Below are 26,565 nucleotides of genomic sequence, written 5' to 3'. Positions count from 1 at the left end.
AACGTGGAATGCTTACATCATAAAAAGTGTCACGTGCTAACACACGAGCTTCATTGAAAACTCGTCTTTTCTCAACGGCTTGCTCTTAATGACGTCAGTGCTCCAATTGATTGCGCGGGAACTTTGCACGGTTGGGTTGGCTTAGGTAAAATTGCCCAATAACGACAGAACGAAACGAAACAAGCGTACTGCTGTTCTTTTTTTCTGTCACTACTGCTCGAATAACGGAACGGTGGTCAATGCATATCTACTATACCGTCAACTCAGCAATGCACCATTCTAATGTTTAGCATTTCTTGCTTCTGTGAATGGAGGATGGAGAAGGGGAGGATGCCGAAGCTACAAGGTCGGAGGCCGAGGATGCCAAGAAGTAAGCCTCGGTAATCCTTAATTCTCACTGGTGTAGCGACAATCTGGCTATCTATATATATTAGTAACCATACCACCAACGAAAGCTTACCTCATGACTTCTGGTCTTTTAACAAGCGCTGCATTTTATTTTCGTCGTCATGCCGTCTCCCATTTGAAGTAAGCGCTTCAAACATCTTGGTTTCATAGGCCGTTGACTACTTTTATTTGATCTTGCAGCGTGAAGCTCGACATTAACAAGGCCAGTGTATTCGTGGATGGACATTGACTTTTGTCGATGAGCGTTCATTATTGCTTCAACTCTTTGTTTATTGTTTGTTTCTTCGTTTCAAAGGCTACTAACCAAATTTAACGCTAGATTTCAGTGATCTATCATGATTAGAATGGCCATAATTTCCTGTTTTTGAACGCTCCCTCGTAAGGGGATATGGCATTGGCGTACCAACTTTTTCAAGAGTTGGAGGGGAGGGGGGGGGGGGGCAAACCTATTTTTCTCGTCGATGGTAGTCTCCCTATATATATATATATATATATATATATATATATATATATATATATATATATATATATATTTATATCACTCAATGATCGTTTTTTTAATGCGAAGCAATCCTTCGAGAGCCAAAGGTACTTTAACCATTTCTATCTACTTATCTACCTATCTGGCCAGCTGCGTCTTGATGCTCTCGTAGTTGCCTCATTACCTTAATATAGACCAAAATCAGCATACGGGGGGCACGACGGCATGAGAAGATGAGTCTAGTTCGGACATAAATAAGGTGGACACCATGTCGTGTACGTCATGAAGCTCTTTATTTCCGTTATGTGTGTCACATACCCGTATACCACGGGCTGCATTATGCGAGTATGCGGCTATGCACCTTAAAGCTTGTATCTACCAAGAAGCGATGACAACAGTCGTTGGTAATTTAAACAAGAGAACCTTTAAAAAAATCCGGCCTCGGCAGCGTTGATTCGACAACTGCAAAGAATAAACATCAGGATTTTAGCAGGAATCCAACCCAAGCATACCGTAAGGGGTCATGTATTCTATCACTAAACCACGCAAGGTCTTGAATTTACTTTGTAAAAGGCAGATATCAAGTCGCTGCAAAGTGAGTATTGTTACAGTGTTAGCGATATAAATTTATAACAAGGAGATAAGCATCGCGTATGCATACTCATGCATTAAACTATACCTTTCATTATTTTCTTTCGAAGTGGTCGTTAGCTGTATACGATTGACCTAAATATGCTGTGTCATGCGCACAGCACTAGCTCGTTACACGAGGCTGCAAATTACGCGAAAACGATCCATCGTGTAATGACCACTTATGCACGACCACGTAAGAGATGAAAGAATGAACTTTTTTCAATACGGCATATTGTTTGCCATTGGTTCTTTGGTATTTAAAGTTTTTTGTGTCTGCCTTAAAATTGCCTGCTTGTTACATAACGTCACGAATCTATGAAATGTCGCGGTGTTTATTACAGCGCACACACATTAGACAGCGTATTTAGTGCTGAATAATATCTAAAGCGTTTTGGAGATGCCGGAGGCGCCAGCTTGCCATGGAAGTGTTCCACACTCGCCGTCATGGCTGTGAGCAGTGCTAACTAAAACTTCCGGGGTTCGCATTTACGTAAATACCCCACAAAATGGGCGGGGTGATGACCGCTGCCGTGGCTCAAATGGCAAGAGCATCGGGTGCGTAATCCGAAGGTTATAGGCTTGGTCCTGGCCGGCGGCAAGTTGTCTTTTCGCCCACTTTCATTTCTTCACGTATACACGTGCCATTAATTACCATTAAAAAAAGTAGCATTAACTTTGCCTGGTTACTTCATATGTGGGTTTTCATTTTCATTAACGTTGTGCCAAACAAAGCAACGAGCCCCCAAAACGCCTTCCTTCCTTCATTTGAGACGAAAGGAAAGTCGTGCTTAAGCCTGAATCGTCTGTGCGCAGGGCAACGTTCATCCTTGGTTACGTGCCACAAGAGCTGCTTCGTACAGCGTGCTGTATACGAGTGCTACAGCCAGGAAGACGCCTTGAGATTGTCCGAATGCCACAGGAAAGGTAAGAAGTACCCAGGCGTTTCCAATGGTGCTTGATACTTACGCGCGGTGACGCGATAGTTACGCGTGGTGTACTGTGCACACTTCAGAAGGTGCGAAAAATAATGCCGCATTATACTACTTCAGCCAGAGCAGCTCTCCTCTGGTGTGCTTCATATCGACGCTATAGCATGAAAGCTGTGTGTCCAGCGGCATGTCTCCGGACATTGTTCAACATGTTAGGCACTATGTATGTGAACTGAAAATGCATAAACTACACCAAATTGATTGTATTTTTTATTATTTAGTTTGGTTGACCCTATTTTTTTGCAATTCATGCAGTTATTTGTGCAGACATTTGTTAAACACTTCATACTGTCGTCGACCCAGTGTTTAACAAATTTCAGTTGTGTAACATATCTGAGCCGCATTTCGAGAACAATAACCCTAGACAAATATTACGATATTGAAACGCTTAACTGATAACACGCCATGTTTTGGAGTGCACTCACTGATGGCGAAACTCTAGTCATCACAGACTGCACGTACTAATTTAAGTCGATTTCCAATATTAATAACTGATACGGTCTCCAAAACACGCCATGTTTTGGAGACCGTATGATAATTATACGCGGGGGCATGGTCGTGTCTGATCTCTGGAAGCGAGGAAATTTTTCGGTAGTCCATCGCCCAGGAACGTCCTCGTCTTGTCTGGTGATTGGAACGGCGAGATGTAGACTGATTCGCCTGTATCATTAAAATCCACGTCGCCAGCCAATCAATCCATGGTAGAGTCTGGTAAATGCCCTGCCCGCTGGGTGAAAAGTTAGCTCCGTTGGCATGTGATCTGTGAAGGAGCGTGAAAAGTATAATGCTGTCGACTAACATGTAGTACTTTGTTTCCTTTATTGCATACGAACGCTTGCCACTGAGAACAAAGATAGGCTGTAGCTTTACAAGGCATACCCCAACTTTCGCTTATGTGAGTAATGAAACATTACGTGTGGCCTTTGTGGCGAGTGTTATAACTGTCCATAATGCATAGACGTTTCTTCTTTTTTTCCACATCGTCGCTTATTGTGTTGGTTCTTTTTTTCTTTATATGCTATTCTGTGCGCTGTCAAACTGGACCATCAAATCCTCTCAAACTGTCACATTTCCAACCAATCAAAGAAATCGCAGCGCCCATATGAGTCAATCAGAGTTGACTAGACGGCGAATTGGACATGGCGTATTTTTACGTCGTTTCCAAAATTATTTCAAGATGTTCCAGCGAACTTGTGAATAAAGCAGCCGCGTAGCCGTCGAAAAATATTTTACTATCAAATTTCTCCCACCTTTGTCCCGACTAGACAGGCTCCCATACCGCATACTCACCTGTGCAGAAGCCATCCGGTTTGATGACAGAGGCCTGTCAACGTTACGGCGTCCTGTTTCGCATACAAACCAAAATCTTTTCTATAGATCAGCTTCTGTTCGATTAGTATCTAAAAAATCTCTGCCAGCTGTGTTGATGAAGGAAAACACTATTAATTTTTCAATCTCAAAATTTATGCCGCATGATTGCATTAGAGTTCTTAGCCTAGCGGGCAAAATGATTCTTGAAGAACGCTTTAACTGCCTGAAACGCCTTTGAAACCTTTGAATGCTGAGCGTGGTGACACTTCATTGTCACAACTCTCGAAAACAACCCTGGACATAGTTTGTAAAGTAGTTGGCGCAAGTTAACCTGCAAATTTGTGAAAAGATGTGTCAGGGACTTGGAACAGACCACGAAAAATTACTGCTTAGGATGATACGCTATGAAGCAGGCGGGGAATACAACCACATTTAGATCTTTTGCTGAGCACACCTCTATTTCATGATTTTCACCGGCCAATTGCAGTTGAACATAAGTATATAACGGCTACTGAGAAGTGCACAATGACGTTTTATTCTGCTGAAGTCTAAAGCTAATGTATGAAGCTATTCAATCACCTGCAGTGATTGCTCAAGCGCAATCTCTTAGGTAAGGAAGAAAATAAGAGCGCACGCTACTGGGTGAATATTCATTCGAAGTGTTCTCAACCTTCAGTTCGGGCTACCCAAATTAGGTTTTTATTTTTGTAGAGCAGTAGGTTAAAGACTGCAAGTCCTTATAATTTCTCGGATAGGGCATTTTAAGACAGCACCATGTGCGACTTTCGCATAATGCTGGTTTTCGCACTATGTCGTAACGAACCCAGTTTGTGATGTGGTGTTGTGATCAGATATATTTGAAATTGACTTAAATTAGTACGCGCAGTCTGTGATGACTAGAGTTTCGTCACCATGACACAACAAAGAGAACTTGTGGCGACTTTCACAATCAAGCCATCACACACATCAGTGTTGCATCACAGTTTACAAATATGGTCACATGCCGAGAATATTTAAGCCTTGAATAGACATACGGTAATGGCTAAACAAACCCGCCACGATGGTCTAAGGGATAAGGCACTCGGCTGCTGACCCGCAGGTCGCGGGATCGCATCCCGGCCGTGGCGGCCGCATTTTCGATGGCGGCACGAATGCTTCAGGCCCGTGTGCTTAGATTTAGGTTCACGTTAAAGCAACCCCAGGTGGTCGAAATTTCTGGACCCCATCACCACGGTGTCTCTCCTAATCGTATTGTGGTTTTGGGACGTTAAAACCCAAGAAGTATTATTATTAGTTGTAATGACTGAAAAAGAAGCATGTCGAACAACGACTCTTTACACGACGTGCAATACCATCATTGTCTACAGCTCTCACAGTGGCTACTTGTTTCGCTTGCGAAAGAGAGGTGACAGTTTTCTTCTAATTCTTATTGTTTTGAACGACGCGTTACTTACATCCTGGAACCCAACAAGTTTGTTAAATGGTCACGAACGATTCTGACAGCACAAGAAACTTGCAATAGCAAATACGTGAGACAAGTGTACGAACGACTTCTCGCTCAAATAAGACTGTGATCCACCCGCGTATACTTACCTCAGTAAGAGATCTTGCCTGTATTTTTACCTTCTGCTTCTTCATCCTAGATCTGGACCTGGTGAACAGCTTCGTGAGTCGGGACATCCTGACTGTCGGAAGTCGGGGAAACAGGGAAGGAAACGACGATGCACCCATGGCGGTCATCATGAGCTTGCTGGAAGTGGACGCTGGACTTGGTGCACCGGTGGACTTCAGTGGTATGCCGTGGCCCTTGCCTTGGAACACCCGTTCGCATTCCTGTTTAAGCGGACCTCTCGCGAACCGTCTCTTGCGTCGATCAGAGAAGAATACAGCATCTGTGGACACTCATGCGAAGACATTGCATCTAGTCTGTATTCACTCAGAAGTGTGTGTACGTTACCGCACACAACTCTAAGTCACGCTTTGGAAAAGGCCGAGCCCAGCAGGAAACGTTTCAAGAAACTGACGTCCATCTCTTCCAGCGTGGTTTGCGGTAAACCACGTGGCGTGCTTGTCGTAGAGTGCCGGTTTTATTATTTAGGCCTCCTGCGTTTTAACCACGCGTTCTGCTTCTACACAGCGATGTCGGTCGTGCTCCACTGTTTCCCTGTCCACAGAGTGACGTGGGATCATGTCATACAGCCTCTTCGCTAGCATCGTTAAGATAAACTTTATAGCCTTGCTGTGCATTTTCCAAATGCATAAACGCGCACATTTGGAATCACAGGCCTCAAAAAAAGATTAACGTAGGAGCACTGTGACGAAGCACTGCTGCTGACAGTGGTAGAGATCACTATCAATCGGACTGGAGCACTTTGGAAGCTGCTTGTACAGTACTTGTAAAACAGGCAAAATAAGTGTCGGACTTACCTCCTTTCTGCATCGTCTTCTCTGCAAAGTGTCAGATGATGCCCATACCGTGAGCCCTCGAAGGCACGTGATCTGATGCAGGCTTTGGCTGACACGGAGTTTGAAGATATAGAGGTGCGATTCTGTAGACGCATCATGTCATATTCGATAAGTCTAGCCGTCGCAGCCGTATTGGCGCCATGATATGAGCTGTGACACCACGGAATAGAACGAAACACCACTCTACTTGCGGTAAAGGTTAATAAAGTTAAAACCTTGCAACAGTCCGAGCCACGTTATGCAAGTTTGAACAACGTGCTTGAATCGCGTTGTGTTTTAACCACGATGATCTTAATGATAATCGTGAAGGCTTTGTTGGTGTCATGAATTCCACAAGCAAATGGAGATATGTATACCCAACTAAACTGAGCGATGATTCCGTGTTCGCCGTAATGTGTCTGCTGCGACGGTTTTATAATAAAAGAAATAGCGGAATGATATTTCATGGTGTATATGAGGAAAACCCATGGTAAGTGTGCTCGTACAATGAAGAACCTGAATATGCGAATATTTGTGTCAAGATCAAGGTCATTACATGAAGTGGCGATGTTATTGTTCCATGGCCTATTGTATTAAAGTTATTCAATATCTCCTGTTCAAAGTATACATGTTTGAAGGATTATCACCAGTTTGTTGCTTTTGTCGTTATTCTTGTACCTTTGTGCCATTGGAGAATCGTTTGTTTGCGCGAGCTTCGTGACGAGCGATTCTGTGACAGAAAAGGAAGATGCTTCTAATGATCCTAACTCTGGGTACTCGTCACACAGGTAACACACAACCCCAATTTGAAGAATTCTGTTCAGCGATCGCTTGGCCATTTGAAACTTTATTGCAAAAGGTTCTCGTGGAACAGTGCGCTACGAAGAGTGCTACTTTCTTAATCAGTGTGGTTATCGGTGAGCCTTGTTACAGCGAGTAAAAGAAGCGGAATCCCGCAAGGTAGCGAAGGTTTATGAAAAGAATGACAGCCACACATTCGTATATAGCATGAACCCATGAGGAACTTCGCAAGGATTTCTCGGAACGAAGATTTTCTAGATGAAGAAAACTTCGTCCTCGTTCCTGGACCAGGACGAAGTTTTTTTCAACTAGAACAATTTTGTCTATACGTACTCTTATTGTTCTCTTAATGCGAGAAAGAGAGAGATCACTACAGAACTGGTGTCTACAGTATTGAAAATAAATAAATAAATAAATAAATACATAAATAAACGAAGTAGAAACAGGGAGGTTAATCAAGTTAAGAGTGCGGTCATGGGGCTACGGGGCTACCCTACTGAACCAAAAATTCGTCGCAGAAAATTGGCTCACACGGTAAAATATTTTCACTATAAAGAAGGTCAGCCTAACTTCTGAAGGTGTGCTTTTTTATCCCAGTGGCTGAGACACTAGACATAGGAGTGTGGCCACATAGGTTCGAAACTCAGCACAGCCTTGAAGTTTTCCTTTATTTTATACGTCTGTTTATCTTTAGCGAATTAATAAGGTTGAGAGATACACACGTCCTGCAAGCGTGGGTTTTTAGCCCAGTGGGTAAGACGCTCATATTTGGAGCGTGGAATCCTAGGTTCAAGACTCAGTGCAGCCCAGCATTTTTTTTTATTTGACACGTTAATTTCTTCATGGTGCATTCAGGAGGTTTAGAGATAGTGATGCTGTGCATGCCTGGGCGTTTAGCTCAGCAGTTAAGGCATTCGCCTTAGGAGCCTGAGCCAGTAGTTTCGAAACTTAACGCAGCCTACAAGTTTCATATTGTTTTATATATATGTTTCTTCAGTGCGATTTGTATTACGTGGCAGAGAGATGGATGGATGGACAGACACCTTTTTATCATAGAGGCGGCTTCTATGCCATTGACGTATATAGAAGCTCCGCTCACAATCAACTTTCCGAGTAGTGTAAGTAAATCAAGTCATCAATCAATCTTTGAAAGTCGAGTAAGAAAACGGGTAATACAGTGCAGCTACATATGCAGGGCATGTCCAAAGGTTATAAAAACTGCAGGCTGAAAGTAATTAGTTAAAGTGAAATTATTTGTACTAAACTCTGTGATAGTGGCTTAATCTTAGTGTGACGTCACTCCGTGCAAAGACGGCCCTCCTGTGCGTATAAGAGCCTCCCGAGCAGAAGCTTCCCTTATGCTTCGGCTTTCCCGCAATGCATGTTCAAAATCAGTCGAAAAAGTTGGAGCTCTTATCACCCCTGATAAGGCTCAAGTTTTGCTTGACGTAACAGCTTGCAACGAAGGACATACTGTGCGTTTATACTAAAGCATCCCGAGCTGAAGCTCCCCCTGATTTGTTTGCTTTCCCACAATGCATATCAAAAAAGCAGTCGATAAAGTTCAGGCTTTTATCGCGCCTGATAAGGCTCAGCTTTTTTCTGACGTCACAACTTCTAACGAAGGATATACTGTGCGTTTAAATTAGAGTCTACATATATGAAGCTTCCCCTGATGTGTTTGCTTTCTTTCAATGCATGTCGAAAAAGCAGTCGAAAAAGTTCAGCCCCTTATCACCCCTGATAAGGCTCAACTTTTGTCTGACGTCATCAGATTTTTTTAGCCATTTCCGACATATGCGAAACGAAAAGATGCAATATTAGGTGCACTGCTTCAAGGAGTGACGTTAAAGAAAAATCGAGCTTTATCAGGGGCGATAAGGGCCTCAACTTTTTTCGGCCGTTTTGGGCATGTATCGCAGTGAAGCCAAAGCATCAGGGGAACCTTCCACTTGGAAAGAACGCGTAGCCCGCCCATCGCCGCAAGGTGTGACGTCAGACAAAACTAGAGCCTTATCAGGGTTGATAAGAGCCTAAACTTTAGCGGCTGTTTTGGACATGTATTCCAGTGAAGCCAATGCATCAAAGAAACCTTCTGCTTGGAAAGAACGCGTAGCGGTTCCTTCGCCGCAAGGTGTGACGTCAAACAAAAGATGAGCCTTATCAGGGGTGATAAGGACCGAAACTTTTTTCGGTGGTTTCGGGCATGTATTGCGGTGAAGCCAACGCATCAGGGGAACCTTTTGTTTGAAAATAACGCCTAGCGGGCCCATCGCCGCAAGTTGTGACGTCAGACAAAAGTTGAGCCTTATCAGGGGTGATAAGGGCCTCAACTTTTTCGGCTGCTTTTTGACATTTATTGCGGGAAAGACAATGTATCAGGGGAAGCTTCAGTTCAGAAGACTAATGTAAACGTACCGTGTAACCTTTTTTGCATGGTGTGACGTCAGACAAAAGTTGAGCCTTATCAGGGGTGATAAGGGCCTCAACATTTACGGCTGCTTTTCGACATTCATTGTGGAAAAACCAACGCATCAGGGGAAGCTTCAGCTCGGGAGACTAATATAAACGTACACTATAACCTTTTTAGCACGGTGTGACGTCAGACAAAAGTTGAGCCTTATCAGCGGTGATAAGGGCCTCAACTTTTTCGGCTGCTTTTTGACACTCCTTGAGGGAAAGCCAACGTATCAGGAAAAGCTTCAGCTCCGGAGACTCAAATATAAACCTACATTATATCCTTCGTTGCACGGTGTGAGGTCAGACAAATGTTGAGCCTTATCAGGTGTGATAAGGGTCTCAACTTTTTCGGCTGCTTTTTGACATGCAATGGGGGAAATCCAATGCATTAGAGGAAGCTTCAGCCAGGGAGACTCTAATATAAACGTACAGCAAGGTAAACTGGTAGCGCAACTTCCATAGACGCCCATGGATCTAGTAGTCCGTGGCTCGTTGCCGCTGTCGCCATCTACATGAGGAGGGTGCTACTAAGAGCAAACAAAAACATGACATCACAACTGGAAGTGGTATAGAGACGTCGCGCATTTGCCCTACATGGGACGAAACGGAAATTTTTCCTAACTGCTGACCTTTTACGTGCCGCTAGTAACACGCATTTGCATTGCGCATTGATTGTTTCTCGCTAATTGCATGCGAAAGAGAAAAGAAACAAACAAAAACACGGGTTGTGGAAGCAAAGTTGTTTTATTAGCCACATGACGTACTTGCACTACGTACAGGCGTGAGCATAAGTGTGCAGACCACGGGATTGCATGGCTGAAGGCACCGACGCGCTATCTAGCGACGAGAGCCTGCTGCAGTGCGCATGCGCGTCCTGTCGTATCAGTTGGCCCCTCATGTCACTCTCTGCGGCGAATTAGTAGCCAAAACGACACCTGGGTGTCGCTGTTTTACAGCGAAAGCTGTTATGAGATCTCAACTCGGGTCGCACACATCCGCTGCCGGGTCGCACCACCGCCGCTGCCGGTGTACGTAACCCCATCGCGCGAATTCAGAAAAAAAAACATACTTAGCACCAATGACACAGTAAGCCTCGAACCGGAGTCCGCTGGGTGCAATCCCAGTACTTTACCACTGAGCTACGCCGGTTTTTTTTTCTTTATTGCCTTCTTGACTACAGGTCAAGCTAATATGACAATCACTATCACACGTGTTTCATGCGTGATAACGCGTCAAACAAAGATATTACATCTTCAACACAGCCGGTAGTCTTATACACATCTCGCACTTTTATAACAGCTTCCACGAAACACTCAATAACGGATAGAACTCTCACATCACAGTGTCTGTACGATAGCATACTACGCCAAACCGAATGAAGACCAAGTAAAAATATAACATCCAAATTTTGCACAGAACTATCAAAAGGCAAAAAACGAATTCCATTGAAGTAAGTTGCCAAAAAATTCCATTGAAGTAAGTTTGCCAAAAAATCGCAAGCACCGGCGTAGCTCACCACTGAGCTACGCCGGTGCTTGCGATTTGTTGGCAAACTTGCCTTAGGCAGGCTTGATGTCGGGAAAGCATTAGCGTTAATATGACTCACAAAGAGTTTTAAAACAGCGAGAAAACAACCAGTAGTCGACCAATGCGAATAGCGTAACGAGTGGGCCGTCTAATGCTCCAACCCATTACAAAAGCTTGTTCTTGTCTGCCCATTAACTGTGGCGCATACCCACTACAGCCATAATTTGTCATCGTCGTTCAGCCAAGCTTCGTCTATGTGCCCACATTGGTCGAGAAAAGCACACGTACAGCAAAATTCAATTATAAATAGTTGACCATGCCATCATTTCATTTACCTGAGTAAAATTAGCCCAAATAAGGCAAACTTTATTGTGGCCAATTAATTCAATTCGACATACCCAAGAGCCTAGAGGTGCGAAACCCTAGAAGATACTAATTACTCCCTACTGACACCATACTAATCAAGGTAATTCATGTCTAACTAGTGTTAGTTAAGACGCGTACAAGTTATAGTTGATTACTTAGTCTGATATCCTATCACACACGAAACATACTGGAGTTTCAGGTGTGATAATTAGGCTAATTATGCATAACTGAACTAATTAAGCAGCGTAAGCTTAGAAAAATCTGACAAAGTGTGGTTGATGATGGCATAATCAAACTTGTCTGATTATATTCAGGTAAATAAATAGGTTCGAGTGAAACACAAAGTAATTGAAGTTCAATTTTTATGGGCTCAGAGGGTTCAAGCTGAGGGAGATGGTAAATACTAATCACCCTGTCTCGTCTAGTTAGGCTAAATTCAAAATAATTAGCCTTCATACTTAGTTTAATTCTATCTTTGTACTCATTGCGCTTGTAACTAGGCTCATTGAAGTTCAACTTGGCCTAACGCAACACAGGCAAGCTGAGCTGAGAGAACTTAATTTTGTGTGCTTGACTTCATCAGGTTTTGGGAGGCTGGCTACGCTTATTTGTGCTAATAAACGGGTCTAAATCACGACGCGAGCCCGGCGCCGTTAGAACCGGCGCTGTTGCAGCCGCTACGTAAAAAAAAAAAGGAAAGACAATGGCACAAATTTGTTGGAGCAAGGACAGCGACAACCAGTTGTCGTTTTGGCTACGAGCGCGTCGAAGAGACAAAAGGCGACATGGGAGGCCAACTGATACGACGGGACGCGCATGCGCACCAGTGCAGGCGTCTCGTCGCCAGATGGCGCATCGATGCCATCGGGCACGCGATCCCGTGGTCTACCCACTTATGCTCACGCCTGTACAAGAAACTTCGCAGAGGCAATTGTGAGCCAACTGTTCATTAACACGGTGGCGTAACAGTTCGAAAACTCACGATGCCCAATCGTGGAAAACCACTGCAGCAAGACAGCAGCTTTGAAAGTATAGCTTTGGCAGCCTGGAGGAGTACAGCGTGTAGTTGCTTAGCGTGTCGTGTTCACCGTCACCAGAGGCGAGGGCACGTCAGCCGTGCGCCAGCTAGAGCAGTCAGCAGTCACAGGAGCGGCTCTCGACACGTTGTGCGAGCTAGTTGAGCTCTGAAATGCCACGCCAGTAAACAGAGCATAAAAAATCGTTAAGCTACTGAAGGTACGCACGAAATCACCACGGAAAAGTGAGCGATGCCTCGTTGACCCGGCCATGCGCCTATCCTAAAAAAGCCGTACTAAACACACGCTCCAAGATAAAACCAGTAAAACCGTTGGCCAATGTTATTAGACTGCCTGCATGTGTCCGCTGTTTTTGAAACTAAACAAACGAAACCGGGCGCTCAACCTCACACTGAAGACTAAAGTTTTCTTACGGTAATCTACTAATTTTTGTAACAAATAAAATTAAAACCATAGAAGATAAACGTTGAAATATTTTTTTTCTTTTCAACATTTGTCCCCTCCTCACCTAGTGGCGCTTCAATCGTCACGCGGTTGTTGATGTTTGTCACAACAAGTTTCAGATGACTTCTCGTTTGGGCTTTCGCGACCTATTTAGATTGACTTTGCGTACAGTATATCCTTCGTTGCACAATGTGATGTCAGACGAAAGTTAACCTTATCAGGCGTGATAAGAACCTCAACTTCTCCTGCTGCTTTTTTTTTACATGTATTGCGGGAATGCCAACGCATCAGGGGAAGCTTCAGCTCTGGAGACTCCAATATAAACGCACAGTATATCCTTCGTTGTGCGGTATGACGTCAGACAAAAGTTGAGCCTTATCAGGAATGATAAGGGCCTCAAATTTTTTGACTGCTTTTCGACGTACATTGCGGAAAACCCAATGCATCAGGGGAAGCTTCAGCTCTGGAGAAAGGAGGGGAGGAAGGAAGAAGCGGAAGGACAGGGAGGTTAGCCAGTCCTCCATCTGGCTGGCTATACCCTATTCTGGGGAAGAGGGAAGGGAAAGCAGGCTTACCGAATCAGAAAGAATAAGAAGGAATGGAGATCGTTTTATTCATCAAGGTAAGTGCCTTTGGCGTCAGAGTGCGCTCATTATCACACATATTCGTTACCCTGAGGACATTCAAGTAAGGTTCGTCGAATCACTACGTGGTTGTTTGTCTACAGCATGAGCAACTAGCACATCTTGGAGAACATTTGGAAGTGAAAATATGTATATTAAATCGAATATTATGGGGTTTAGAAATGTAATAAAACACCTGTAAGGAATTAGTAAAAGAAAGATACGTTAGTGGCGTCGGGTTTCGCACCTGCGGCCTAACGGTTCAAAGGTGAGTGTCTTGACCACTCAGCTAAGCATCAACGCTGGCCGAGTGCCAATGTATTTGAACCATATGAATACTCTGTACCAGAGATTAAAAAAAAAACGAAACAAAGTGGAACACACACTGTTAAGACATTGGTGAAGTCTTTCGTAATGTGGGGATGAATGTGCCTTCCAGAAACAATATCATCCGAAGACACCAGAGAAATTCCGGCTTTGCAAAAATTTACTTTATTGCGATGGCAATTATATGGACATCCTCGGCTGGATTTCACGGCTGGCGTCGGCGCCATTCATCGTATATGTACACGTGGGTGTATATATACGAAAACGCAAGAAAGAAAAGTAATCCAGAAAAAGACTCCGGCACGCGGAGTCGAACGTATGACCTTTGAATTCTGAGGGCGAGGCGTTAGCTACCAAAAATGTAAGACATAGTTTTTGGAATCTCGTATTTTTCGTCTTTCGAAAAATTGGTTCGATTTTGATAAAGATGTTGCTGGTTGAATTTCTGACCAAAAATATAAACCTGCAGCCTCCGGAAATCTCTTATTTTTCGAGTTTCGAAAGATTTGTCCAATTTTGATAAAAAAAATTGTGGGCGCATTTCTGGCCGAAAAAGAGAATACTCAAGCCTTTAAAATCTCGTTTTTTTTACTTTAAAAAATACGTCCGATTTGATAAAATTGTTCGTAGGTGTATTTTGGGCCGAAAGAGTAAGCCCATAACTTGTGGAAATCTCATATTCTAGCTTTTCGGAAGGTTTATCCAATGTTGATAAATTTGATATGCAACACATATGCGTTGTACAGACGACCACGTGACGGGTGGAAAGGGGGAGCTTTGTGAGAGATGTAAAAATATTACCGGTTAGACCTTGGAGAGGAGGTGTGACTGAGGGGAAGAGTGAATGAACAAACTAATATAACTATTCAGCTGAGGCGTCGATTGAACCCGGGCCCTTATGAAGGCTAGCGTCACTACGACTAGGCTATAAAACCCCTTGATCCTGCCTAAAGATGCGCGTTATTTTCTTGTGTCCTTCTTTGTGTTTGAACAGCGCAGTGCAAGTGTGGACCTGCGACAGTTGTCAGTTCGTACTAACATTGAGTGTGTTTCATTCTTGCGTCCTTTGTGCTTGAGCAGTGCACAAAAAATTTCCATTGTCATTCTTCCTGTGACATTCAAATTTCTTGCTATCACATTCATAACTTTGCTCTCGAGGCGGAACTGTCGTTTTGTCATCTTGGGCACCGGGCAACTAGCTAAAATTGTTAATAAATTTTGATACGACGTTGCCTTGTGATGGTTATCTCACTTACCTGAACAAGGCAATGTTCCTGCTGAGTGCTCCGCCAAAACTGCGTGTCTATATACGAGGAAATAGTTGTTTTTGTAAGAATTGATGCACCGAGTCAGTGTGTTTTGAGCTCAGAAATTCTTCCTACGCTGCGTTCTTCCAACCACCTGGTTAGCTCTCATGACTGAGCCGTTTCTTTTGTCCTTGGTCAGGGGTTTGAAACTCGAACTAGGACATAGCCCTCGTCGACGTGACAACTTTGATTTTGTGAATTTTATATGCATTTCCTTCGTAGCTCCGTGCTGTTAACACATATACGACAACTTTTTTTCTAAAATTAGGAAACGATTACGTGTAATTTTAAATGTGCGTTTAGTTACAATGTGTCTAACTGCTCATTCATTCTCGGAATAATGTCTATGCCTTTGGAGAAAGACAAACACAATAGTCGATTCAGCGTTTTAAAATGATGTTATATTTCAACTCGAAAAAAAAAATGAAATAAGCACATATTCAATAATTTCACATCTTTCTTTGTATTCTTTGTTGCTTCACAAGCTTTCAACGACTCTGTTACTGAGTAACATGCCATCAACAATACGCTACTTAAGGCGGGTATACACATTATAATTTCTCTTTCACACACACGTACACGCGCGTTTTTTTTTTTCAGTTAAATACATATCGTGTGATTACACTCCTTCAAACCATTTTTTATTTATCATGAGACCATATGACAACCTCGAAGGTTCATAGAGAATAATAAAAAGAAAGCAAACACAGCATCTTGGTCTCCAACATGGCACACAAAATCTCAATCGCACAAGGAACAGGGCGAAGCATAGCTTGCTTCGCCATTGTACGCAACATGAAGGGACACGGTGTGAACATAACAGGAAAACAATCGGCAGTGACAGATAGTAATGAGTAGTACCAATGATAGCTGCCAACACTGACGAGTGTGCTATAGAACAACTATTCGCAAATTGTGGTTGCGAAGGATGCGGAAACGCAGAGCGGTATGACTTCAATTGAAATCGGTTCTAATATGTAATTAGTCATCGCTGTTTGTTCAGTGTAATATAGATGGTAAGATTTACTAATCATGCGTTAAAAAATGATCTTAGAATTATATTATTAGAGCTCTAAGTTGGGAACACCATTCCCAAGCAGTTAAATTCATAAACACTGTCAAAATAACAAACACATACAATTTAAAAATTAATTTTCTTGACCCACTTTACCTTGACGAGGACATGCATCTGTAGTGAACGTATGGCAATAGATGTTTAAGTATTTTGCACAAAACGTTAAATTAGGCAAAGGTCAGTGCGATTGTTGGACAACATAACGCAAATCGCAAATAAAAAGCTTAGGTTTTAGTAGACGACACACTAAACTTGAACTAGCTAAGAGCAAATGCAGTGTCAAATACTAAGAAAGGGAAAGAACAGAACCACCCGTTTGTAGCACGAAGCCGCAAGCAATTCCGTACGGATTTCTCAGAAAGCTGGAACATTTGTGTCCTTGTGGTTTCGTGCTACAAAACCTTCCGCCATCTTGCGGGTTTTCACAGAACTCACTTGGAATACAGTGTCAAACACTACGCAGAAAATCAGCAGGGATATATGACGAAGAATTCAGACAAAACACAGATAAATACAATACCAAGCAATAAAGTAGCTAAAGTAGCTGACGTTTCGTGAATATGCTGAGCGATCGAAAGTGAAAGTAGGGAAATAAAGAAGCTATGAAAGAAAAAGAGTGTTTGCAAGCTCGGGCTTGTCTCGGAGCAGTTAAGACTTCGAACTGAAATGCCCCAACCAAAAGCAGTATTTTGGACGTTTCCCGATTCCACCTTACGGCCAAATTTTGTAAACGCAAATCGGAAAGGCTGTGGCAATCTTTTGAACCAATGAATCCGATTTGTCAAATGGCGAAATTTGACACTGTACAGAACAACAATAACAGTCAACTGTGTCGAGCAGAAACAACCGAGAGAGTTCATTGCGCCGGCGCACAGAATCAAAGGTCAACGGCCCGGCTGTTCAACTCTTGTCCCGATAGGTGGCGCAACGTTGCCGAAACAGATCGAAGAGCGAAAGCTGTCGTGCGGAAATCCGAAACGTCGTTTCAGTGTCAGCCGAGCTCCATAGGTGGCGTTACAAAACTCGCTCTTTTTAAGCGGGAGTTTGCGCTACAAATGCTGATCCAAGTTTAATAAAAAAAAAAGCAAAGGCCACACCTGGCATGGCAAATACGCTCGGTGCTCAGCACGTCAGTCCTTGGCGTTTTGTGCTGGCGCTCAGTAAACGTTGCATTCAGATTGAAAAAGTAATACGAGTTCTTGTTTAATTGAATTCATTCGACAAATTTGGTTTTCGAACTGCTCGCTTACCTTATAAGAGTTTTAAAGTGCTCGCAAGGCCTCGAATAAAATGGTGCCCGTGCTAGTCACTCACTTGCAAAGTTTTGTCCAGCCTTCTGTGTTTATTTGTAATACACGAAGCGTTCTACGGTAAGGGAGCCCACCAAATGAAGCTGGTGGGAAATGAACCTCCGTTAAGAGCGGGCGGCTCTTACATTTTTTCTGCGGTATGTACAGTTGGCGTCCGAAGTTTGGTGACCACTAGGTCTCACAAAAGTCTCAGTATTAACGGGCATATCTAGTCGAGCTGCACTGTACCTGCTATACGAATTAGTCAAACCTAATTTATGGCTGCCAGCTGAATCAGCTGGAATATTCCTTTTTTCTTCTCGCGTTTTTCTTGTGTCTCGTGGTCGTTGATCTTTTTACGCTAACACTTTAGCGTACGAAAAGTGAAACAGAGAGATGGCGCACTTAAAACGACCATTGTCACGCTGTTACCGCCGCTAAAAATCGCACGCACTCACGGACATGCTAGCGCTTCGAATCACGTGCTTTCGAATTCTGATGCTTTGAACAAAGTCTATCGCTTTAAATCCCGTAAGGCTAGGCGAGCTCTAACATTAATGGGAACGAAAATATCTAAAAACCATCGCTAAACACACGCATGACTCCGACATTAACAGGCAGGAAACAAAAGAGGAGGCGTAAGTGGTTATTCACATGGTCGAACACTACCACGTGAGCCGCTGGAACAACATTGGTCATGGCGTAAGCACACAGTCGAACGCGAGTGGAAAGTAAAATTGCTCAGTAATACCACATCCTGTCGCATTACGTGCGCTACCGTACACATGCGTTCTCATCCGCAAAAGAGCGAGAAAGTAATACACCGGGGAATCAGGAATATTGATGGCTCTGTCACACAATCAAAACTTCTTCGAGATCCAAAACAGCCGGTTCGCCGTATATACAACCAGAGCTTAAGTTACAACAGCCGTTTTTTTTTTTTTTTGTCCACCAACAGACTCCAAGTGAGTAGTGGGCTTGGTGTAATTCTGCTTACAAGCGGAAGCAGGTCGGGCGTAATGATCAACCGACCGGGTATTGCAGTACACGCATCCACGCAAAGTTAAAACCAAATGGAAGGAAAGGGCAAACACACACTCGTTCGTACGATCCCTAAACCCGGCACATTTCACCTCATGTGAAAAGAAAACAGCGAAGAAGTTACGGCATCATTTTTTTTTCTTGCAACCAGGCATACTACCACACTTTCGCGCCACACACATACACCCGCAGAAACTTTATAAACAGTTCGACAACGCTTTCTATTTTAATACATCAGTTAACACTAAACATAAATAACGCGAAACCCAAGCACTTTTCGGAGGTAAAGGACGAAAAACACCACGGAGGCAAGGTGAGATAGCTATGCGATGTAAGTATATAAATGAGATAGTCGAATACAACAAAGGTTATGTGTCAGAGTGCGTGTAGGTGTTCATTTATCGACACGGTGAATGGATTACACGAAGAGAGGAGGACATTCTGATTTCTGCAATTGTTGATGCGATGGCTGCAAAACGTACCGCAGAACAGGCACAATTTGTTGCAATTTTCGTACACTGCATCGGCCTGGGTGAGTTACAGGCATCAAAACTAAGCGAAAGAACGCAACTTTCCCGCCCGAATGACTTCGTTCTTTGTTAGACGCAAGAAAATGAATCCAAACAATAATTAGGCCAATGAGAGCATAGGGTACATTAACTGTCTTTCAGTGTAGCATTGTAATTATTAAGTGAATTCAAATAAACTAAAGTGGACGAAAAATCACCAATTCCGCCGGTGGGATGCGAACTCACCACCTTCAATTCCTTCCTGAAAACTTATGAGTTAAGAGTATGTGTAACCGAACTTTCTGTCTGTTTCTTTCAAATTGAGGGACTGCATCCCAAATCATATTGACTCCTGTGATACAGTTAAAAAAGAAGCAGTCACCTGCAGGAAAACTTTACAAGATAAACATGATACAATGAAAAAAAAACCTGTGACACAAAAAGTGAAGGGTGACAGCAGGTCAACACCAGAGAAAATAAAAGTTTATGACTGGACACAAGGTGGGAAAAACACACTGGGTGACACGGCAGCATTGTATGTACACGCAGGGATCTTCGCCGCCGCACCGCGGCGCTGCTGGCTTCATGATTATCATCATCATCACCAGATGAAGGATGACACGGCGAGCGCGAGCGTTGACGCAGCAGCGTTCGTTCGTCGACGCACGTTCGCGAAAACACGCGCAGTCAGCGGTAAGCTATAACATGTGCGCCCGAGTATGCACCTAGCGCTGTCACCGCGCACATTTTCGTGTGTCTTGTCAATGGTGGCGCCATCTCGTTGTTGGACGAGGGAGGTTCACGGGACTCGACACCGGGGCTCGTCGTCGGGTTCAGGGCGAGGAATGCAGGTCACGGAGAGATGCGAGGAGGAGAAAAAGATGACGTGCGCGAGGTGGTGATGACGTCCTCCGTCTAGCCGACGGATGTCGTGGACTCGGCTGCGGAATGAGAGAAAACAGCAGCAGAGTGATGTGTGGGCGCCACATCTTTGTCTTGCGAACAAAGGCATCGAGAGTTGTAATCTAGTGCATGCGTGCTACTAGTCGAACCTAGATAGGTGAAATCTGAAAGGGATCGCGAGAAATTTCTATACGTGGGTAATTTTATATGTCAAATATTTTATTTTTTATATCGAAATTGTTTCGAGGGGATGTTACAACTGCTTGATAAAAGAAAAAAAAGTTGCGATGAGTGTTGCGATACATGTGGGTGCGGCTATATATCTAGTTTCTTCACTGTTTGTGCCACACACACGAATACACACACACACACCCACACGCACACACACAAGGCATAGCGATAAATAAAAAGCACGTATGAAAAGCATGTATGAATGACACAGGTGACATGGTACGGGATTTAGAAAAAAAAGAAAGAAAGAGGGAAAGAGAAAGAAAGAAAAAGGGAGAAAGAAATTGAGAAAAAAAGAAAGAAAGGGAAAGGGAATAAATAAATAAATGAAGGAAAGAAAGAAAGAAAGAAAAAAAGATCATTGAGGGTGCCTCTGTCCAGAGTTGCGTATCGAAATATTCGGTCAGTTAGGTTTATCGTCTTTAGAACGTGGAGCGTATGGAACACGGTATAGCGTGTTGCAGAAACCATCAAGCTAGCTGTAGGGGCGTTTGTGCACCTAACATACGGCCACACCAGAACAGTTTCAGTATCTGGATGTGAACGGCCGTCGCGATTCAACCAACGCGTTGCAATGACGACAATGCTTCGTATCGAATTCTTCCGTTCATAAATAGTACCAGTCGCAAATCGAGAATTCTCGAGCGTCTCCAGATTTCCCAGTTATAAACTCTGCAGCTTCCCAAAAACAGAACCTGCTGCTGGGCTAGGTAGTTCACACTTGCCAAAAGAAGATTCTGCAGAAACTGCACAAAGACGCAGAACACACGGATGAGAGATCGTCAGTGCCTTCTATGTCGTTGTGTGGTTTGTGCAATACCATATTTTCTCAAAACAAGTTAAGGAAACTGTGGTAAAGTTTGTATATGTAACAAGTCAATATTTTGGTAGCTGAAAGGTAACTTGTTTCTCCCTAAAAATTACATTATGAGCGACTGTGTATTCAAGAAAACGCGCAGCGAGCAGTGATCAAGATGAAGAAAAAAGACGTCAAAATATCACGAATACGCGCAAAAATACCGTACTCCCCATCATTTGCAGAATAAAGGCACTCCATAAGCAGGCGGTTCGTAATGAGTTTATAAATACAACGACGTGCGCTTTCGCTTACAAGGGAACGCGAGTAAAACTTGAAAAATGCTTTCCCACTAGCCGCTGACCACACGAGGCACTCTTTTACGATGTCGAAGCTATAAAGAACGGGAGGAGTGGGGGGAAAAAAACGAGCGCAAAACACCGGTGGTTCGCCGCAAAACGGGCCGCGCTTTTTAAATCCATTTTCGAGGCGGCAACGCCGAGCAGCAGGTTTCCCAGAAAGCGGGATACTCCTGGTGAACCCGACCAATACATTTCTCGTAATTAGCCGTCAGTAACAAGGCGTCGCCCTTAATTCAAACGGCCAGTGCCATTAAACTAACAGGAAGGCGCAGCATGCTGCGCCTTCGTCGTCGGTATAGCGCCAGTCGAGTTGAAGTGCGGCTCGCGCCAAACGCGCGCGTTATATGGCGCGAAAAGCGCGGGGGATCGCTTTCCAATCTGTGTGTCGTTACGAACATGCCCCGCGCGCGTTTTCCGGCGCCGATCTCCGCGAGTTTTGGCGCGAAAAAGTTGTTTCCCCGCGGCATTCGCCAACACGTTTCGCGCGCTTGTCGTCCCATTAGAAAAGGATGCCGCGGGGGTTTCGTGCGAACGGGGAGAGGGGTGAACAGCGCGGTGATTCACGCTCGATTCGAGAAAATCCGCGAACCGTCGAGATCTGCAGGTATACCGCGAGCTGCCTGCATTGAGACCGTTTGCAGAGACGTGCGTCGTAAATACGAAATTCATAGCGGCTACGCGTGAACGGGTGCCCAGTCGGAAAGGCAGGCAAAGTGGGCGCCAATTTTGACATTTCTCGAAACAGCGTGTGGACTGGAAATGCGCTCTATCAATTTTGATACAACGTAGCTCTCGAGTTGGCTAATTTTGAGAAATTATTCGCGGTGTTGTGAGCGGGCGGGGATTACTGAAGTTAGATAGTTGTTCTGGTCTCGGAACTTTTCGAAATATATGGTCCGAGTGTCGAGTCCAAACGGTGCGCATTATAATCAGAACCATCACTCGGGCCTATGCTGGGACTGACTGATATTACTGGCTCCATATAACAAATCAGGTCTGCCCTCGATTTGCACTTTCTCGGAGCTCCGAAAGTTGTCGGACAGGAGGAATCATATACATGCATACTTCTGAGCATATGGAGGATTGCCAGAAACGCACTGGAATGCAATGACTGGGTACCAGCTGTTCCTACGACACGCAAATTTGGTGACACCTTTCACTGATACAAAACAATGCATGCACAGCGCATGTCATCTTCCAATAAAGTTCTCGCTCTCTTTCACCCGTATTTCCGCTTTATTTTTCCACCCGAGTGTAGCGTATAACAAACCAGAAAACTATGCACTTGCTACAAAATATTATCCCCGACTTTCCCTTCACTACATTTCTATTCACAAGACGAGGCTATATCGAGCCCGGTGGTTATGAAAGACCTCCATGATTTTTGAAAACGCTACCTCGTGACCATATTCTTCAACAGACAATTAGCAGTTACTTACAATGCCCTGCGTTATCATTACACTGTAAGATAGATTTAGGTGTACGTTAAACAATGCCTGACGGTCAAAATTTCCGAAGTTCTCCACGAAGGCGTCTCTCATTATGATATTGTGGTTTTGGAACTTCGAACCCCATTGATTATTTTTACACTGTAGCTTTAGCAAGATACCACTCAATAAACCGCAACTCATTGTTTTTTTCTCTTTCGTGTAACTACAGCACCAAGACAACAAACGCATATCTAGAAAGCTAAATGCTTGCCGGACAGCAAGTATATAGTCTGACAACGCCATCTGTTGTTTTTTTAACACGGTTCGAGTAGAAAGCCCCCCTTTGTACCGCGTGTTTTCTCGAGTCTCAATTAGTGACGATTAATTCGATTTAGCGGGGAGAGCTAAAACAATAAAAGAAGAGAGGTTAACGACCACTTCACGCATCACCGTGCTCGCGTAGTCCTTCCTTCGAACGCTCCCGAAACGTCAAGAGAAAGCGAACGCGTAAAGAAAAAATAAATCGAAGAAGAAAAAAAAAACGCTACGCTGTTGCGGCATGCGTACTGAATAGACGACGCCAGCCGGGCTGCAGTTCTTCATCTTGCTCAAGGGCACACGCCCCGCACAATTCTATTTTCCTCTTCCTTTCTTCTTCGTTTCCAGTTCAAGCGCCTACAACTTTCCAGGGTGCTTCTCTCCCACCCTCCCTTTTTCACTTTACCACTCAAACCTCCTCCTTAAAAACACAATTAGCGATTGTGTTACGGAAGGGAAACAAAACAATTAGCTCGAAACCGGCGGCCTATATGCGCTTACGTCCGATTTATCCACCTCGGTTTCTTTTTTTTTTCTTCCTTCCTTTTGTTTCTCTTCACGCAGCGCACCCCGTCGCCGCCACCAGCGCGCATTTCCGCAACTGCTTAACGCGCAGTTATCCGCGCTATACTGCTGTTTCAACGGCGTCATCGTTAGGAAAGACTTAATGCCCGGCACATACAGCAGCGGCGACTGCGCCCAAGGGGTGGCGAGTGTAGCGTGCCGAGAAGCTCTTTTTGCTCCCCAAAACGGTGGGTGGAGTCTTTTGTTTTAGCGAAAACGCTGCCTGCGAGCGTCGTCTGCTTGGGCAATTTACTCCAGAACGCTCGGAGGAGCAGGCGATCTTGTTTTCTCCCGCATCCTCGTAAGGCTCTTTATTTGCTGTAAATTTTTTTTTCGTTGTTTTCTGTCAGCGCGGAGCACTGCACATGTCGTGTACAAGAGCGACAGCTAAGCGCATCTGGAAGAAAAATGTGTTGGCATCGAGCGAGGGCCTCGTAGAAAACAAAAGTAAAATCGGTGTACAAATCTGAATAGCACTACGCGCGTAAGTACAATAACGGGGGCACGTCGCCAAGCGTCCATCTCTTCCACGCTCGCTTAAGTGCGCCCAATCTGGTTATCCCAGAGAGTTGCGGGTGACTTTGTTAACCGCTTTCCCCGGGAGCGATCACACTGATAGCCGAAAGGGTGAACGCAGTCAAATCACTCGGGTCGAAGCGCTTTATTAAAGCGTGACGCCAAGAGCGATCCGTGAGAGACAAGTGTTGAATCGGAAGCGTGAAATCACAAACACTCAAAATCTGCGGTGAAACTGCGAAACTCTATTAGACCGATTTATGTGCAATGACAGTTACTTCAGAGGCTCAAGTGATTCGCTATGCAGAATCTAGATAACAGCGGCAAACTGTCGAAATGCGAAGACTATCTTTCGTGAATCTTCTTTAGACCTTAGGGCATCCAGTAGTACGAAGTGTCTGTCGCGATTAGTAATCGGCTGCTGACTTGAAGGCCACGAGCATTTTCGACGGAGGCAGTAGGCCCGCGTGCTCAGATTTGGGTGCACGTTAAAGAAAGCCAGATGATCGAAATTTCCAGAGCTCTCCCCTATACGGCGTATCTCATAACCATATGATGACTTTGGGACGTTAAACACCACATATCAATCAATACGAAAGCCACGGGTTCGATCTCAGCCGTGGCTGTCACACTCAAATGAAGGCGAAATGGTAGAGAACCGTGTCTACTGTGATATAGCGCCCGTTAAAGAACGACAGGTTGTCGAAATTTCCAAAGCCGTGTATTACGGCGTGCCTTATAACCATATCGTGGTTTTGGCGCGTAAAACATTACGAGTTAATTAAGACGGCGACTCTATGTATCTTCTGACCCTTCTTTTTTTTCTAAGCCTGGGTAGAAAATCTAGTCCGGTTTTCGCATAGCTCACGACTTTAGTTATCTCTCGCTTGCTCTAGAAAAATCGAAACAAAAAAACGACCAAACTTGAGCGCATCCTTAAAGTGGTACCGCGGTACTTTCTTTACTCAGTCTGCTATTTCGAATTCCGTCAAGCAAGGAGTCTTATGCTTAACTGTGTTTAAAATTTGGCACACCTACTCCACAGGACAGGCACTCGCTCGGAAACCCGTTCGAATAGTTCGCTCCGGTTTTCATTCCGTCCAGGAGGCAAAACATAAACGAGAGAGCAACCCGCAGTGCATCATCTCATTGCCATGCAAGGATCTGAAGGGGCGAGCTGCCTACTTACTCGTTTTATTCAGTGCGTCACTATTTTTTTTCTAACTTCGAGTTTCAGTGACTCTCCGCTTACCCAAACCCGGACACAAACTTTTGCGCCGCACCGCCATTCTTTATTCGGTCCCCGGTCATAATCTCCCCTGGCGGCGCACCCTTCTGCATAGCTAGCAGGAGTACCAGACGCACGCTTCTGCGTATACAGTTTTTTTCGGCGGACCAGGTTCGTTTCGTTTCAGAAAGAGGAAACCTCTTGATCGTCGGTGCAAGCGACGGTGGTTCGGCTTCACCGCCGAGCGCGCCATCCATCAACCCATTCATCACAGAGGACAGCAGAGGTGTCGCCCTCTCTCGGCCGAGTTTATCTCGCCACCAGGACCCCTTTTTTTCTAGTCTAGCCCATGGCCTTCGAAGAGACGCTTGCCAGTGATGGTGTGCCCGAGGATGAGACCTTTTCCCGGTCTAACGCTACAACTTATCCCCCCTAAGGCTTTGGCTGTCTCTTCAAACGGGTGACGAGGGCCCCTACTTTCTCGCATTGAGTCAATAATAGCGAATCGAGATGAAAGGCTGAAACAGCGTAACTGCTCGAGACGAATAGTCTTGTAACACATCATGGAGGTTACATGACCAGGCAGGCGTGCACGTTCAAGGAAGAAGCAAAACAAATAATAAATACTACAAAAAAGCGAAGTTGCCTATCTCAAGTGTAGAAATCCGATGAATAGCTGGAGCAGGGTGTTTCAGTATATTTCTTGCTGGAGGCGGCTATAGATTTCAGCTTAAATGCCTGTAAGCGCCTCAAGATCGGTGAGGTTGCCAAACTCCGGAGCACACTGCCCCGACGACTACGTTGTGAGGAATGCATTCAGCTGTCTATTTAAGTATATTAAACCAAGTACACTGTAAAGCACGTTGAATTAAGAAAAATAGAGCTATAACTTGTATTCGAGTTGAGCAATTTTCACCGCTGGGCATGACTTCAGATAATAATAACTGACGTTTAAGGAAACGTAAAAAGCAAGGCACTACGTGACATTTTATGGGGGATATACAAGATTCGAGGAGCTACCGATGCTTCTCAGTCAGCCTAAGAGCGTAACATTGTCCGACGCTACCGAAAAACGCCCCACACAAAATCACCGAAAATCAGCTGCTATAGCAGTGACATTCGCTTTGTCTCAGCAACGTTGCAA

General features: G+C 44.4%; 2 protein-coding genes across 2 annotated transcripts in view; one reads left to right on the top strand and one right to left on the bottom strand.

The window, feature by feature from the left end:
• Positions 1-318: 318 nt before the first annotated feature.
• LOC142788205 (uncharacterized) lies at positions 319-6,892 on the top strand. Its single transcript, XM_075884779.1, has 3 exons — positions 319-370; positions 2,336-2,446; positions 5,466-6,892. Exons 1-3 carry the CDS (start codon positions 331-333, stop codon positions 5,792-5,794), a joined length of 480 nt encoding a protein of 159 aa, XP_075740894.1. The 5' UTR covers positions 319-330; the 3' UTR covers positions 5,795-6,892.
• A 12,867-nt stretch (positions 6,893-19,759) lies between these two features.
• The window catches only part of LOC119169228 (dachshund homolog 1-like), a 279,105-nt gene continuing 272,299 nt past the window's right edge, over positions 19,760-26,565 (bottom strand). Inside the window, exon 12 of the mRNA XM_075881536.1 lies at positions 19,760-20,014. Coding sequence (XP_075737651.1) covers positions 19,989-20,014 — 26 coding nt within the window. The 3' untranslated portion in view covers positions 19,760-19,988. The remainder of the gene's footprint in view (positions 20,015-26,565) is intronic.

The sequence above is a fragment of the Rhipicephalus microplus genome, chromosome 2 (assembly GCF_043290135.1).
Source record: "Rhipicephalus microplus isolate Deutch F79 chromosome 2, USDA_Rmic, whole genome shotgun sequence".
NCBI classification, from domain to species: domain Eukaryota; kingdom Metazoa; phylum Arthropoda; class Arachnida; order Ixodida; family Ixodidae; genus Rhipicephalus; species Rhipicephalus microplus.
This window is presented reverse-complemented; position numbering and strand designations above follow the sequence as displayed.

What these genes read in the sequence shown, in the direction of transcription:
- LOC142788205 (XM_075884779.1), top strand. Translation starts at nt 331, where the DNA reads ATGCCGAAGCTACAAGGTCGGAGGCCGAGGATGCCAAGAA. An exon ending in GAGGCCGAGGATGCCAAGAA is followed by an intron (nt 371 to 2,335) that starts GTAAGCCTCGGT and finishes GTCTGTGCGCAG; the next exon opens with GGCAACGTTCATCCTTGGTT. An exon ending in GTCCGAATGCCACAGGAAAG is followed by an intron (nt 2,447 to 5,465) that starts GTAAGAAGTACC and finishes TCTTCATCCTAG; the next exon opens with ATCTGGACCTGGTGAACAGC.